Genomic DNA, 18,181 nt, shown 5'->3' on the forward strand with positions numbered 1-18,181 from the left:
TTTTTTGAGACACAATTTGAAATTAAAATATGTACACAAAATTTCATTTTGAGTAAAAAATCCCCTCCAAATATTTGAAATTGGCATTTAAAATTTATTTTAAAAATTTTCATTTTAAATTTTTCATTTCAAATTACTTCATTTTCAAAAATTTTAGTTATTTTTATTATTATTTTTGCCCAATAATCTGTAGGTTTATTCTTACTATCACCTATAATTAGTTTTTTAAGCAACAAATTTTTTTTTTTTTTGAATGTACCTATTTTTAAGTTGATTCTTTAACTAAGTTGTATAAAACAAGCGCTAAGCCTTTAAATATCTTAAATTCTACAAAGAAAAAAGTAAGTCAATTATTATTCTTTTTTAAACTGCATATTGATATTCTTTAAATTTTATTGCTTGCAAAGCCAAAATTTTTTAATTTAATTTAACACTTTATAAAATATCATTAATTTTTATTCAACAACTCACACACAAAAACAAAAAAATAGTCAATGCACAAAAATAATTTTTGTTTTATAAATTTCATATAAATTTTGAGAATTAAATTGTATATTTTTAAATAAATTAGATGAAACTCAGTGTATACCTTAAGTTCCATAATGCTCAGCTCAGATAATAATGCAATTCAGCTCAGACAATAAATTGCTGAATTTAATTTAAGAACTGTAATGTTGAGTTAAAGAAATTTTTCCTCAATATTGAATAAGTAAAAAACAAAAATAATTATTTATTTCTGAAGAAATAAATTTTTTGTAAATATTGTAAAAAAATATTTGCAGTTACTTACATTATATGTTTTCACAAATATTTTCATTAGATGAAAAAGTAGAAATTTTGTTTCGTTAACGTTTTTTGAATTATGTATTATTATAAAAAAAATATAGAAGCTGTAAATTATTTCGTGTGCTAATAGATCTGTAGATCATTAATAATTATTATATTCCAGAAAATAAGTAAAAATATTTTAAGTTTTTTTAAAGCAAATAAAATTTTGCATCAAGTATAATTACTCTGCATCGGGGTTGCAGTAATATTTTGCTACTACTCAATTCAGCTTACGAATTTTGGTTGCTGAATTTGTATAGCGGTTCAATATCCATGTTAATTTGTTGACAATTTATAAGTCCGATTATCGCTGAATTATGCTAATGTTAGACAATACTTAAAAATAATTTCGATGCGAAAGTAGCCTTACGATTGCGAAAATAATTCGTGTGATTATTCAAATCCAGTAATTTGTCAAATTCGTAAAACTTTCGAAATATGACAAAAGCGTTTTAAACAATATTAATACAAGTTATTAGATATTAAATTTTGAGTATTATAGAAAAATCACTCCTTAAATTATTTAATTATAATGCAACAAAAATTATTTTCAAGTTTGATTAAATTTTAGCGCATGACTTAAGTATCCTTTTATGAATTCTATATAAGCAATAAATAAATAAAATGAAATAAATTGGATTCATTTAAGGAACTTAAATTTTTTTAAAGCTATATTTTTCGAAACACTTCACTTTGAATCATTTTAAAATACTAAAATTCATCAACATTAAAAAAAAACCTCTATAAAAAATACTTTTAAAAACATTATACATTTAAAACAAACAAAAAAAAAAAAAATTCATACAAATAATACAATAAAACCAAAATCAAAATTCGATAAAAAATAAACCATAGGCCGATCCAGCTCGTGATGATACTAAAGCTAGTGGTGCTTTTATAACAGCAACAGCGGTAACAACAAGAACAGCAACAACACATGAAGATTTAGGTAAAAAAGCAAAAACAGAACAATTAGAAGAAAAAACTGTTGCAACAACACGTACACGTGATCCATTAGATCCAAGAAAACAGGAACAACGTGTTGTTACACAAGAAGTTAAAACGACAGCAACTGTAACAAGTGGCGGCGATCAGGTAGGTTAATTGTTTTCTTTTTTTTTTTTCATTTTTGAAAAATCTTCACAAATTCATTTGATAAACAAATTGATGATGATTAATTAAAAAAAAAAAACATTTCATAATTTCCTTTGGTTTTTAAAATTTTAATTTTAATTTTTAATTCGCATGAAACATTTTTCTTTATGGTTTTCTTTCTGTTTTAAGCAAGTTTGCATTTTCGCATGTTATATGTTTTTTTTTTTCGAATTTCTATTCTAATTTTCAAAATAACTAAAATAAAAAAAAATCATCATCAAATTTTGGTTTTCTCAGTTTTCGTTTCTATCTTATCATTTAATTTTATTTTTATTTATTTTTTTTTTGTGCTCGAAAAATTTTTTGGTTTTTTTAGTACCAAAGGCGAGATAGCATATCTTCAACTAGTTCAGGTGATTCAGGTACACCAATTGATGGACCATATGATGGAACAATTATTACTTATCAACAGGTTTGTAAATGAACTCAAGAGTATTCAAAAGTAAACAGAAAACATAACAAAAAACGGAAATGAACAAAAAACACTTTTCAAAAAAATTTCATTCAAACAATCAAGAACTCATTCAAGAAATGCACTAAGAATAGCAAATTTAGTCGAAAAAGCAAAATTTTTAATAAATTTTAACAAAAGTACAAAGTTTGGCATATTTTTTTTTTTTATTGAATTTAATAAGTATTTTTATTTAAATAGTTTGTTTATGTTAGAAAAATAATCTGACGTTTAAGAATGTTTTTTGAAATGACATTTATATAACATGAATTTTAATATGTCAATGTTTATTTTTTAGTGAAATTATTAATGGAATGAAAAGCCTGTTATGTTCGTTTAAATGGAATGTTATTTAATTAATTTTTTTTTGTTCAAATTCATTATATCATTATCATCAATCAAAATTTATGCAAATTTTAACAAATTTTTCATTTCAACGAAAGTTACTTTATTATTATAGAAAGAGTGGATTCAGAAATGCGTCTAAATTACATCACATTCTAAAGGCGTCAATAAAATAATTTTGATGTTATATTCGTTATGTTGTTAGCACTGAATTGCTTGTCAAAAATATTTTTCGATAATTTTAATTTCAATTTTATTGGAATTGTTCTTACTAAAATTGAGCAAGAAAAATAAATTAATAAATCTAATTAAATTAAAATTTCCGAAATGTCAAAACTATCATTAATATATGGGAATGTCAAATACATTGTTTAGTCTCGGACAAAATCCATGACATTTTAAATTCCGAAGAGATCCGAAATAGAAAATATATTTGTTAATAGCATGTAATTTCTAATTTTTCGTCAAAATTAATTTAATTTCATTAAATATTATTAATAAAATAAAGAAGCACGTTTAAAATCTCTGATATTTATTTGAAAATCTGATAATTATTAAGAAGTTTGTACATATTTATGCTTTACTAACATTCCCTTTAGGATCTACTTCTTCTACCGAAGGTAAATAAATTACGTTTACAGTGCTTTTTGGATTTAAGCAGTTATTTTGTAAGTTTTATAGAATGTTAATTTAAGAAGGTCTGTTTTCAAAAGTAAAATTTTCAATTAAATAGAAATTAATTCAGAAATTAATTTGAGCTATGAAATTATCATAATTTAAATTATCATAATTAAATGGAAAAATTTATTTAAAGAATTGATAAATTTTGATTGATGAAATTTGATTATGAATTTTGTATAATACTAGAATTCCCTTGTTACATCTGTGTTTATACTTTTTTTTTTGTAGTTTAACATATTATTTTTGTTCCAAAATTCTAAAAAATTAATTGAACAAACAAAAAGAGATTTAGTTTTAATTTTAAATGTGTCGCTATTTTAAGTTGAGTTTATAAGGCTAATAATATACGGAAAAATAATTTTATTGTTTGCTATTTGAAAAATTTTCAAAGAAACAAGCAAATAAAGCCCTATAATTTTTTGTATTATTTAAGAAGAATTTTTTTTCTTTAAATACATAATATCATTTATGTATACACATTTAATTTCAAATAAGAAATATAGAAAAAAAAAAATATTTAAATAAGATTATTATTAAATTTTTTTATATAAAACAAAAATAAACCAAAAAAAAAAATGTTCCGGTATCGTTTACAGACAGACACAGCAGTGCCTCATGTTGAACAACGACGAGTTATTTTAGGTGAAGAAACACCAAAATATAGTGCAACTGGTGAAATTGTTTCATCTCAAACAGTTAGCAGTAAAACAAGAACTGTTGAAACGATTACAGTAAATATTTTTTTAATCACATTTTAAAACATTATTAATTGAGCTCAAAACTAAATTTCATATTTAACATATTTTAATTATTTTAATATAACAATTTAAATCAAAAAATTAATTTTTTATTTTTAGTATAAAACCGAAAGGGACGGAATTGTTGAAACCCGTGTCGAACAGAAAATTACCATTCAATCAGATGGTGATCCAATTGATCATGACAAAGCTTTAGCTGAAGCAATTCAGGTAATAAAATAACAATTTAAATTTTCTATTAATTTTTAAATGTATTTTATTAAATCATTTTTTTTTTTTTTTGGGTTTTTTAGGAGGCCACAGCTATGAATCCAGATATGACCGTCGAAAAAATTGAAATCCAACAACAAACACAATAAATTAATTTTTAATTGAAATGCAGAACGTTTTATTATTATTTTTCTAAGTTGTATTTTGTTTATTTTTTATTTTTTTTACTATCTTTTTATATATTTTATTTAATTGACGAATTGTTTTTTTGTTTACTTTTCTATTCCTACAAATTTTTCTTTATTTTTTCATTAAGTTTTCGAATTTTTTTTTTTCGAAATTTTGTATACTAACTTTGAAAGTTTTATATTTTATTGTATTGCGTATATTAAATATTAAAATAATCAGTAAATATTATCTACTTATGTAAAAAAAAAAAAAACAAAAATATTATAAATAAAATTACATAATATAAGCTGAAAATAATTATAACACAAAAAAAAAAGAATTAAAATTAAATGTAAATGTTATTTAATTTAAATATATATATATATATACATAAAATATAAACAAATGTAATGAGAAAACTTTAAAAATGATAAATAATTAAATATTATATTAAAAAAAAAAAAGCTTGAAAAAAAATCTATAAAAATTAATAAAAAATATATATATATACTTTTTTAATTACCGTATAATGCAAATAAAATTAAAAATTAAATTAAATAATAAAATTCAATTTAAAATTACATTCATATACAAAATGTAAAACGTTTAAATATTAAGAAAAATTTTATTTAATTTTACAAGAAAACAAAAAAATGTGCCCCAAAAATTTGTTCATGTAACAGAAAATATTAAAAATTACAAAACTAAAGAAAAAAAAAAGAAAAAATGCAAATTAATTTTACTTATATAATATTTAAAAAATATTGAAATAATGAATTTAAAATTGAAAACATTGAAAATATATTAATGAAAAAAAAAATATTCTATTTAAAACAAATGAAGAAAAAATTAATGTTTACATAATTAATACATTCATAAGTACATTATAAAATGTATTAAACAAATAAAAAAAAAAAAAAAGAAAATAATATTTGTAAGTGTTAAATGTATTTTTTTTTTTTTTTTTTAATAAAAATAAGCTGCAGAAAACAACTAAATAAAATGAAAAAAAAAATATATATATATTTGCGACCTACATTAATACTACTATATTGTTAAAACATTTTAAATGAAATTCTATATTTAACATTCGAAATATTTAAGCAAAATAAATTTGAGTACAGTTTAGAAACACACTAATGATGGAACTGATGAACATACTGAAAAACCAAGAAGATGATTGTAATGATGGGAAATATTGAAAATCAACTCGTTAAAAAATTTATTCAACATTTTGTATTGTTATTCCTAATAAAAATATAAATGAAAAGGAAGCCGAGATTACAAGAAGAATTAAATGGATATTTGAATTTGGATTTTTTACTACATAAAATTTTTTGAATATAGTCAACACTATTAATAATTTAAAAAAGAAAAATCTGTGTTAAAATCTTTAATTAGATTTATAATTATTGTAAGATTTCAGTAAGTTTTTTTCGGAAATAATTATACACAAAAAATTTTTAAAAAATAAATACCAATTCCTTGAAATAATTAAAAAATTTTGATCTACTAACTTTTTAAAAAACAAAATAAAAAAAAAATATTTAAAAATTCACAATTTTTAAAAAATTTTTTACAAAATTTTAAATACGTACATTTTTAACGAAAATTATATAGATTTCAAAGAAAACTATTTAAAGAACAACCTACTGATTAAAATTAGTAATTTAATAAACTAAAATGAAATGAAAGAAAAAAGAAAACAAACAAATTCTTTTTGCAATATTTAAAACTATAAATAAGCTTACAATAATAATAAATTTATTCCTAAATATTAAAACTAATTCTATTCTTCTTATATTTATATAAACAAATATAAGAAGAAATGGAAACAACAAAAAAAAAAAAACAAACACAAAATTCAGGACTAAAAAATTTTTTCTTAAAATCTTTTTTAAATACGATTTATTAAAATATTAATATTTGCCTTAAAATAAATGAAATTACAACAAAAAAAAAATAAATAAGTACTAATTTAATATTTAATAAAAAAAAAAACAAATACAAATTTTCTATATATACTGATGAAGAAAAAAAAAAAAATGAGAAGATAAATTAAATTTTTTATAAATATAAGAAAATTAAGAAAATTAAAACAAATATTAAATTAGCTAAAATATACAAAATTCATTTTGTGAATATTATTAAGAATAAATACTATTTCAATTCCAAATTATTATTTAATTCATTATAGAATTCTGATATTCAAATTGCAGTAATATAAAGCATATACCGCTTAGCAATATCTTTGGAATGCTAAATGCTTTCTTGAATGCTAATACTAACACTGCAATATGGATATTTAATTGTTTTTAAAATTTACATACATAACTTATTTTTAGTTCTTAAATACAATGATACCGTATAGTAAAATTCAAATTAATGAATTAATTATTTAAAATTAATAAATTTATGTTTAACAATTAAATTCATTTTTAACCCTGAATTGAATTTAAACTATATGATTGAATTAATAGATCAATAAATAAATCATTAAATCATTTTATATAATTACATCAAATATCAATTAATAATATAAAAATATAATGAAATTGTAGGCTTCCCAGTTTAACAAAATCTCAAAAACTAAACAAGAAAAAAAACAAATTTCAATAATAAATTTTTTCAAATTATATTTAAAAATAAATTGATAAAAATTATAAAAAAATTAATACAATTTAAAAAATAAAATCTATTTATTAAAAATAGCTTTCTATTTTAAAATACACTCTTATTGAAATCCTTATGAATAAAATTTTTTAAATAGAAAAAGAACAAAATAAAAAAAAAATACAATTTACAATTTAATATTTATTCATTATTGAAATTTTTGTATTTCATACAAAATTTCTTATATAAAATAAAATAGATTTGAAAAAATTTAAAATAAAATTTTTGTTATTATAAAACTATTTTATTTTATATATATATATTTTTTTTTTTGAAGATCATAATTAAAATCATCTACCATTGTTATAATAATTGTATTCGAATGCAATGAAGAAATGTTTTATAATAAAATTTCAAAACTTTTTTAATTTTATTATTATTTTTTTTGTTTTTTTTTAAATATTCTACTTTTAATATCCAATTAAAAATAAATTTCTTATGACAATTAATTAATAATTATTGGAAAATATTATACTGCAAATAAAGAAATAAGTAAAAAATTTTCATAATAAATTTATAAACCAAAAAAAAAAAAAAACAAAAAGGAAAAACAATTTTTATATTTTATTAAATTAAAATTTTGCGTTATAAATAATAAATTTAATGCTAATGAATTTAATCAATCGTTCCCAGTTTATATAAAAAAATAAACAAAAGAAAAAATAAATAATTTTCTTTTTAATTGTTTAATATATTCTCATATTAATAATATAAAAATACATATTATATTTTTATTAATTTTGTTTAAATGATTTTCTTTTTAAATATTTAAATAAAATTAAAATTTATTTATTTTAATAACATAAATATATTAAATGTATATGCGTTTTTTTTTTTTTTTAATGTAATTCAGCTTTATTTGTTTATTTTTAATTTTTTAAAAGATAATATTAAAAAATATTGTTTTTTATTTAATTGCTTCTCTCTAATTATGTCTAACATTCCATTTTTATTTTATTTTATTTTTATTTCTTTGTTGATTTTTCATTTGTAATTTCTTTTTATTTAAAATATGTTCTTTTTTTTATTATTATTATTTTTTTTTTATAAAAGATTTCAATTTTCTTTATTTTTAATTTTCACTTATTTAATAATTTTAATGTTTTTAAAAATAGAAGAAAAGAAAAAAAACACACAGAAGAGAATATTAATTTTATATTTCTGTTAAAAAAAAATTTAAGAAAACTTTACAAAATACAAAATAAAAAAGAAACAAAAAAAAAAAATATAATTACAAAGTTGTTGGATTTCAGAAAATTTATTTTTTTTTTTTTTAATTTTTTAATATTATTATTATTTGTATTTTAAGAGAAAGTAGATATGTTAATAGCTTTTAAGTATATTAATATTAAAATAAGAATGCAAAAATTAAAAAATTTTCTATATTATAATATTGATTTTTTTATTTTTTTCATTTTAAATAATAAAAATTAATATTATTGAATATTGATTTTATATAAATTTGAATATTATGTGTAATAAAAGGGCGCATTTATATAAAGCAAATATTAAAATAATTTTGTTTTTTTAAATTAATTGAATATTTTAATAAATGAATTCGAATATTATGAATTTTTTAATCTAATTTTAATTAAATGAATTTTTAAATTTTATAAAATTACAATATTTTTGTATTTAACATTGAATTAAATTTTTAAATATTTATTTAATTTATTTAATTGATGTAATTAAATTTTAATTTTTTATTGCATTTGTTAATGCAAATTTGACATAATATTGTGAATGCTGTATCCATTTTGTTTTATTTTTTTTTATTTTAATAATATAATAATTCTGATTAATATTTGAAATTTTTATAATAAAATAAGAATTTAGGATTTTTCATTTAATATTCAAAATAGTTTCAGATATTTTTTAATTTTATTTTAAGATACTCCTTGGTCTGTATTCTTGAGATTTTATAATTTGTAATAAAATGTATAAATGCCCTTTAAGTGCACATAATTTTAAAATTTACAATTATTATGTGTAATGTAATTTTTTTTTTTATAATAAAATAAATAAATAAATAGATTTTTTGTTTTATAAATTTCTTAAAATCTTTATAGTTACTTTTTTTTTTCCTCATAAGTTTTGTTTCAAAGTTTAAATATTATTTTTTTTTTTTTGCTTCACAATTTGTATAGAAAAAATAAAAAATAAAGCAAGAATTAAGTCTTAATAAATTAATAAAGAAAATTGCATTTAAAAAAAGAAAATAATATAAAAACAGAAAAAAAAAAAAATTTATTAATTAAGTACAGAGAAAATAAAAAATTTATAAATAAAAAAAAAAATACAAAAAAATATTTTTTTTTTTAAAGAGTTTTTCAGTGTTTTTTTACGCATGTTAAAAGTTTTTTTTTTTTGTTTAAATTTCAATATAAAAAAAAAAAACAAATAGTTTTAAAAACACAATATGAAAATTTACAAGAAAAAAAAAAAAAAACAAATTCACTAAAAAATCATCACATAAATACAAAAATTTTTGGAATTCAAATAAAAATGTAAGAAAATTTAAAAATTATTATTATTTTTTTTTTTTGATTTTCATAGAATTTAAGAGAAAATTATAATTAAAAAAAAAAAATTTACGATGAATTACGATTAAAAAGCTGTCTATATACTAAAAATATTAGTGTTTTTCTTTTTTATAAGGTTTTATAACTTTTTTTAGCTGCATTGTTAAGGACACAGTTAAGGATTAATATGGAAGCGCTCTAAAAGAAATGTTTATAGTTTTTGCTGTTAATCGAGCCCATGAAGTATATAGATTTTCTACTGAAAACAAAGCGATTTTTAATTGAGGATTTTTATAACTAAAAACAAAAAAACAAAATCTGGAATTGTAGCCGGTTCGATAAATTTCTGGTTTACAAGAAGTCTACACAAGAAAGAGTTTCTAAAATCGCAGTATGCTTAAAGTTCTAAAATTTCGTTTTAAATATTGTTAAAATATTTAAAGTTTTAAAAAATCTTGTTGCTATTGGTTACATTTACACAAATTGTATATAATTTTGTAACATTTAAATGGTTAAATAACAACAAATAATTAATTTTAGGATATTACAAGTCTGCGAAAGTAAAATTTTTAGTTCTTTAAGATCTGTAATTGTGCAAGAACACGATTCAAGCTAGAATTTTAATCGCATATTGAAACTGTAGAAAATTCCCTAACTCTTTTTGAATAACGACCAGTTTTGAGTGCGGCTGTTCGTACACATATGAAATAAATGTTGACAACTTTAAATATTTCAAGATATTTATTTGGGCTTAAAGTCAATTTAAATTTTTTATATTTTATTAATTTAGATTAAGATAGACCCGAAATTAAATATGATTTGAAAATGAAAGCTCTAAAATTTTAGTTGCATACCATTTTTGTAATTTTCAAAATCAAATAATTTTTAAAGTTAAAAAATTTCAATATTTAAAAGTGAAAAGCAAAAATTAGTGGGTATTGATTACTATTCAATGGGGCTTGAATATATTCTATCGGAAATATTGGAAATTCAATGTTTAAATTCTGTGAAAATTCTTAATACATTTTCATTAATTTTTTTTTTTACTCAAAAATATCCTTGATAAGATTGTCAGTTTTAAATTTTTTTATTTTAATTAAAAAATCTTTTAGGAATTAAAAATTTTATTAAAAATTTTAATAAATGAAAAATGTCTCTATCGAATCAAAAACGTATGGATAAAGATATTATGAAATTAATTGAAAATGGATATGATGTAACATTTATAAATGATATAAATGAATTTATGGTAAAATTTTATGGACCAAAAGGAAGTTTATATGAAGGTGGTTTATGGAGAATAAGAGTTTTTTTACCAGAAAATTATCCATTTAAATCACCGAGTATTGGTTTTATTAATAAAATTTTTCATCCAAATATTGATGAAACATCTGGTACTGTTTGTTTAGATGTTATTAATCAATCTTGGACACCATTATATGATTTATTTAATATTTTTGAAATATTTTTACCACAACTTTTAACATATCCGAATCCAATTGATCCATTAAATAAAAGAGCAGCAGTAATGTGTCTTCAAAATATTGATGATTTTCGTAAAGAAGTTATTGAATATGTAAAAAAATTTGCTAGTGTCAAAATTAAGCAGAATAATGATTTATTAGAAAATTTGGAAACAGAATTATTATTGAAAGAGAATGAAAATTTTGAAATAGAAGATGATGATAACAATAGTGAATTGAGCATTTCTGATCTGAGTACAATAGATGAAGAATAAGGATTATATAATTTGAAAAATTAATTTCATAAATCCTAAAAAATAAAATTTTAATGTAAATGAAAAATTTTCAAAGTGTTGTCATATTTTCAGTTTGAAATTTCATTTGTAAACGCAAATCAAATTGATTTTCTACTTTGCTTGTTTTTTGGGTAAGAAAAAATGGTGCAATGAATTTAAATCTATAGAATAAAATATTTCATGCAATATTAATAAAATTCAGACTGCTACTTAAAATATCTATTTGCAAATTTAATGGAATTATTTCCAATCAGCGCTACTAAATTCTTATGCTATTTCAATTATCCTTGCTTGCATTTATAGTTGAGGTATGTAAGTATATATGTATACATAAAAAAATAATATGAATTCATTAATAATGGATATTGAATTGCTTCAATTTGTGCATGACTTATAAATTTTTTCTAAAGTGCTTTGATTTAATTAATTATGTATTAGAATAAAATGAAAAATGTGTCGCCAAATTACTTTAACGTTCCAAAAGAATAAGTTTATAAGGTGTATACACTACAATAAATTCATATATATATATATAAGCATAAAAATAATAAAAATATATAATTTTTGACTTACTTTGGTTTATTATAGAATTTAATGCACAATTTTAATCAATTTATCAAATTTAATATTACTCGTTCATTTAAATTTTTTATTTTTCAAAATGAATGTTATACGTCTAATAAATTCCAATATTTTAAATTAAGACGTTATTTAAGTTACTTAACTTGAAATAAATTAGCTGTCAATTTATTATATAAAATGAGAGTTGAACACAATACCATAGAGAAGTGAAAGCATAACATGTTGGCATTAATTATCAAATTATTAATGTTGTAGGCGTAGAGCGTTGTAGTTTTAATGCAAAAAATTGGAAATTTTGCGACAAATAAAATCAATTAATCTGCTGTCGAAGTTACGACTTTTTGACGAAATACCAATTCGATAGATTCGCATTTTATGAAGTATAATAAAATTTTAATTGTCAATATGTGCAAGTTAATGAAATATTTATAAAAAATATTTGACTTATTCAAATTTCAAAATAACTTGTGTAAACGCATTTTTCGCATAAAATTACCTTATTCTTAATTTTAGCAAAAAATTTCACTTGTTACATAAAAATTGTCATAATATTTTAAATATTTCATTAATAAAGCATACTGTAATCGGAAACTAAAAACCTAACAATTATTGCAAATTGACGTGAACAATTTTCATTTTTCCATTTTCTAATTTATTTTATAAATTTTTTTTTGCTTTCAATTTTTTTGTATGTTAATTTTTTTTTTTATAAATTTTTATTTATTCCTTTTTCTTTTTTTTGCGCAATTAGCAGAATAATTGAACACAGAGGACATGCAAAGTGTATGCAATCTTTTGCAATTACCAAGTCGGTCAGCCTTGACGAATGGTTGAATATTATTGCACACATCAACAGTATAAAAAGGTGGCCAATTTAATAGTAAAGTAATTTAATGACAAGAAAATTTGAAAAAAAAAAAAAAACTTGAGTAAAATATAGTGCAAATAAAAAAAAAAAAGAAAAAAAATAATTTAACTATATAAAAAAAAAATTTCGCGTGTCGTGTAGACTATTTTTTTTTTTTTGTAAATATTTTTTTTATGGCTAATTTGTAAAATAGGGTTGTTGAGTACAAAGTACCATACAAAATTAACTGTATTTTATTGATATTTTGAATCTAGATGGCGCTTTTATGTTAAAAAATTTCTAAATGGAAATTTTACAGTGGATTAAGTGTATCGATCAAAAAATAGCGATTGCCGAGAAATAATAAAGTTCCCAAATCTATACAAATCTATATATCTAGGAGTAAATATAAAATAATTATATTGACCCTACAAATTTCTGATTTTTATTTAGTATACGAGTATGTTGATTGAAATTTATTGATAAAATGAGGTAGGGGTGGTGAAATTTTATTCAAGTACCTTTTTATTATATCTCATTTACAAATCGCAATAAATTTAAATAAATGCACAGCATATAATAAAATTTTACTACATTTTTAATCTTAATAAAGTCAACACTTTTATTTAAAACTTTCAAAAACAAAAAATATATAGCAAGTGTATTTTAATATTATATTACTCGTATTACTTGCGGTGAATATTAGAAAAAAAGAAAAACAAAATAAAAATTTGAAATCAACAACAATAAACCTTTAAAAAAAAAGGTAAAACAAAAAACACAATACATAATCCTAGTTGAGTAGGAACGGGCGAGTAAATGGGTCCTTTAATAATTTTATTTCTTTTTTTTTTTGTTTGTTACTTATTGTACTGTAAATATCCTGAATTAATTTCAATTTAAGTCCATATTGCAAAGTTCAATTCAGGAAAGTAATTCTGCAATGTAATTTATAATAAAAAATAAAAAAAAAAAAGAATAATGCTCACGGCAATTTATTTCGTATAATTTCATTTGAATATCAGAGTCGATATATTTGCGTGTGTGTATAGTAGTTTTGTTTACGTATATATATATGTTGATTACACATCATGTTGCAATTTTGCATGTTACATTTTTTATACTTTTATTAAAAATTCAAAGAACGCAAAAATAAGAGAATGGCAAAAGAGAAAAAAATGTTTAAAATTCTTGTTTTTGTTTCTTACATACATATATGAAATTGTGGAGGAATTTTTGGACTGACAGAGGAGAAATTTAATATAACCTTTTGCTTTTAATCTTTAATCTTTAGGGAATTTTTAGGGTTTAAGGGATAATTTAATAGAAGTATGGGTTTTAATTTAATGGTTACTATTAAAAATATTTATTTATATTTATTTTTTTTGTTTTTATATAATTTTATTAGTAAATATATAGTATAAAAATGCAAGGAAGCATAAAGTTATTCAAATAATTTATTAAAGTAGTGTAATATCTAATTTCTCCTTTTCTCTTTTTCTTTGTTTTAAAGATTTTAAAAGTACATATATAGTTTTAGATTTTTTACCTTAATAATTCTTGTTGTTTTTTTCTTTATTTATTAAATTCAATTCAAAATATTGATCAGACCATATACAGATTGATTACTATTTCGCACAAAAAAAATATTAGGAGTGAAAAAATATTTATTGTTTATGGGCAATAAAAATGAATTTTATTGTGGGTAATGAATATTTTCAATGGAATTTTGGTTTTCTATAATTAAATAATAAAATAATTTTTGATTTTGATTTAAAAATACCTATTTGAATTTGTAATGAATGAATTAATGTACATTATAATGTTCAACAAATAAATTAATATTTTAGCCAGAAGTGGAAACATGCCAATTTATATAGCGAAGAATTAAATAACTACACTTATTATTATATTAAAAGTTAAAATTAAGAGAAATAACAAAATAATCTGGGGCATGTAAATGTAGACTTAATATCAATCAATCAAGTTGAACTATTTAAAAATATAATTTTGATTGTTGAGTGCAACTTGATAAATTGCATTAAATAGGCATTCAGTCAGACAGATAAATTAATATTTGTACTTATTTTCTGAATTTTAACAATATTTTTTTTGTCAATTGAAAATACATATTAGTATTTGTAGAAAATTATTGTGTAACTTTATCCTATTGGTATGTTAATATAAAAAATAAAGCAGGTTGAAATGATGCATGCCTAGTCATATGCAATTTTTTTAAATTTTTACATAAAATAATCTGCTTGACATATAAAATTGCATAACATTTAAATGTAATCAAATAAAGTAATCAAATTAATATTAATTGTTGTTTTCAAATTACATACTAGTATTGTTAAACTGTTTTTTTTTACAAACGCCGACAACGTCATAATTAATCAAAAATTCTACTCACATTATTATCATATAAACAGAAATTTGATAATTTTGTTTATAACACGAATTTTTAACAAAAAATCTACATCAAAATCTGGAAACTGATAAAATAATTTTTCTTTAAAAATCTGTCCACTAGGTGGCATGACGTTAAATTTAACTTAATGTATAGGGTATTCGCTTTTATATCATATAGTATAAGGAATAAGTATTGCATATTAGAGTACGTATATCAGGTTTGATCTCCATTTCGTAATGTTAATATAGATCATATTGAAGTTGCGCAGAGACGCTTCTTTCGTTTTGCTCTTATTCGTGCTATGGATTAATCGGATCTGCTTTGGTTGCCCCCTTATGAAATTAAGCTTCAGTTTTCGTACATAAGGTCGTTTCGTTGTCACATAGAATAGTTTCTGATATAGTTTTCATTCATATCAAATTGTAGCCGGTTATGTGGTTACCCTGATTTTTTTGGGTTGAATTTCTTACAGGAGGAAGTCTTATTTTATTAGTCTTTAGTCGTCATATATAAAATGTTATGGTGCGCAAAATTAATTTATACCAGGGCTGTACTGTAGCATTAATTTTGTTTAAATATATTCTTAGCTTATAACGCTTTATTTTATCATGCAGTTAAGTCTCCGTGCAGTATTTGTATACCATATATTAGTACCAATAATAATAATAAAATTATTTCGTCTTTCCCTATCCCATCTATGAATGATGACACTGTTTTTTTTTATATTAATTAATAGCTACTATATATTTTGCTATAACAACTATTTGTACTAAGCATAGTCATCCGATATATTAGTTAATAAGTCTAAAATTAAAATTTAATATTAATTTCACCAAAAAACTTTATATTGTGAATTAAATTTAATTTATTATGTGTAAAACAGATGACAATTTCTATAAAAAAAATTTGACACCTGTTATATAATTATTTGACAACTATTCATTGATTTAAACTTTAATTTGTTCAAAATTAAATTTTTAATAATAAAATTTAAAATTATAGTGAAAAAGTTTATTTTGTTAGGGAGACTGGGACATGATATTGTACTTAAAATTCAAGGTAATTTTTCAATTTAAATTGTTAAAAATATAAAAAAAAAATAATAATTTTTTTTTTACTTATTAATTATACTGAAATTTGATAAAATCTATTATTTGTGTTCTAATTTCAGTCAGTCCAAACAAGGTGCCAATGACTTTCATAACAAAAAAAAAATTAATTTTTATTTTTTGTTTTTACAATTTTTCATTGGATTTCGAATGGAAAATGAAAAAACAATAAAAAAATGTAGCTAGTGTCCTTTCAATTACAGTTTTGATTTTTAATTTTTATTTGTTGCTTTTCTTATATATTCATTGAAGGTACTTATGTTGTATATATACTTGCACATATAGAAAGCAAAGAGCATAACAAATTTAACACGAAACTTAACTATTATTTGCGCTTCTTTATTATTATTGTTACTATTATAACCATTTATTTTTCGTGTTTTCATTAATATTTCAAATTATTGCACGTTAGTCACATGATGCATTATTAAATGTATATACGATGTATATGTATATGTATGTATATGATGACCAAATCGACCACAATTCAAAAACCTTTAATTTGCATTTTTGATGCAAAAACATTCTGTTTTTTTTTTTTTTTTATTTATTACTTTTTTTAATTCCTTTAATTTAACAAAAGAAAAAAAAACCTTAACTATAGAAACTTATATGGAAATCTTTATATTTTTTCTATTGTCAACTTTTTAAATAGCAATATCATAAGTTCTTTGACATAATTATTTTTGTTTTGAAAAGAAATTGTTCATAATATTTATAAAATCTTTCAGGTTAAAAAAAAATAAACTCAAACACAAAATTTAAATTTAAATCTTAAGAATTTTTTCAATTTACTTCAGCAATGAAATATAGATTTGGCTAGCTACAATATCTTCAATTCGTATACTTTTGAATCCGATTTGACAGCTGGTAATAAGTTATTTTATTTGCTTAACGTTTGATATCGCGTAGTTCGCCGTTAATGTCATTATTGTAACTATTGTATGTCATTATCTAACTAACTTATTTCCATAATAATCCAAGTTTTAACTCAAATAATGCCGTTTATTTTAACAAAGTATAATGAATATTTTCCGTCATGACGTCACATAATGCATTTTACTGTTAAAAGAACCAACAAAACGAAAATACTTGATATAAGGAACAAAAAAATTTGACGGGTCTGAAACTTATTTGACATTATTTGAATCTAGTTAAATACGCCCTTGTATATAGCCGCGCTGGTTGTTTTCGTCACCTAAAAAACAATATTTTATTGGATTTCAGAATGTAATTTGTTTTACAACAATATACTTACATGATTTAGCAATATCTTCCAGTCATATTTTATGTATATACGCTAATTGTCAAATCAAAATTATTTATGTACTTCAAATATGAATCACAATTAATTCATTTTTTCTCCGATTTACTTTATACTCTACTCTCATATTTCGACACTTTCGTACTTCAAATACTTTAAATGTCAAAAACAAAATTTATAAACTTACCTATTTTTTAATTTTATTTTCTTATATAACCATATTATAAACCAAGTGTAAATTAATAAATATCGAATAAATTTTCATTAAAAAAAAATACGAACAAATAAGAAATAAGAACACATCTATAATAAAAGAAAAGTAGCGATTTTATTAAAGATTGCGTGCAAAACGTCAACTTTCTTTCAGCAATAAAAACCTTGAGTAACCTGAAACAATTTAAAATAATTCACCTGTA

At 20.2% G+C, this 18,181-nt stretch overlaps 2 protein-coding genes across 7 annotated transcripts in view; both read left to right on the plus strand.

The window, feature by feature from the left end:
• Positions 1–4,946, plus strand: part of LOC129613414 (protein 4.1 homolog) — a 107,757-nt gene extending 102,811 nt beyond the window's left edge. For 3 of the 6 annotated variants that reach the window (XM_055527467.1, XM_055527468.1, XM_055527469.1), the window contains 5 exons: positions 1,684–1,923; positions 2,300–2,395; positions 4,057–4,191; positions 4,318–4,428; positions 4,512–4,946. In XM_055527467.1, coding sequence (XP_055383442.1) covers positions 1,684–1,923; positions 2,300–2,395; positions 4,057–4,191; positions 4,318–4,428; positions 4,512–4,577 — 648 coding nt within the window. In that variant the 3' untranslated portion in view covers positions 4,578–4,946. The remainder of the gene's footprint in view (positions 1–1,683; positions 1,924–2,299; positions 2,396–4,056; positions 4,192–4,317; positions 4,429–4,511) is intronic. The other 3 variants (XM_055527470.1, XM_055527472.1, XM_055527471.1) reach the window with 3 other exon arrangements.
• Positions 4,947–10,941: 5,995 nt separating this feature from the next.
• Positions 10,942–11,529, plus strand: LOC129613348 (ubiquitin-conjugating enzyme E2 H-like). Its single transcript, XM_055527360.1, has 2 exons — positions 10,942–11,428; positions 11,471–11,529. Exons 1-2 carry the CDS (start codon positions 10,942–10,944, stop codon positions 11,527–11,529), a joined length of 546 nt encoding a protein of 181 aa, XP_055383335.1.
• The last annotated feature ends 6,652 nt before the right edge of the window (positions 11,530–18,181 follow it).

The sequence above is a fragment of the Condylostylus longicornis genome, unplaced genomic scaffold (assembly GCF_029603195.1).
Source record: "Condylostylus longicornis isolate FDR11 unplaced genomic scaffold, ASM2960319v2 ptg000083l, whole genome shotgun sequence".
Classification (NCBI taxonomy): Eukaryota; Metazoa; Arthropoda; class Insecta; order Diptera; family Dolichopodidae; genus Condylostylus; species Condylostylus longicornis.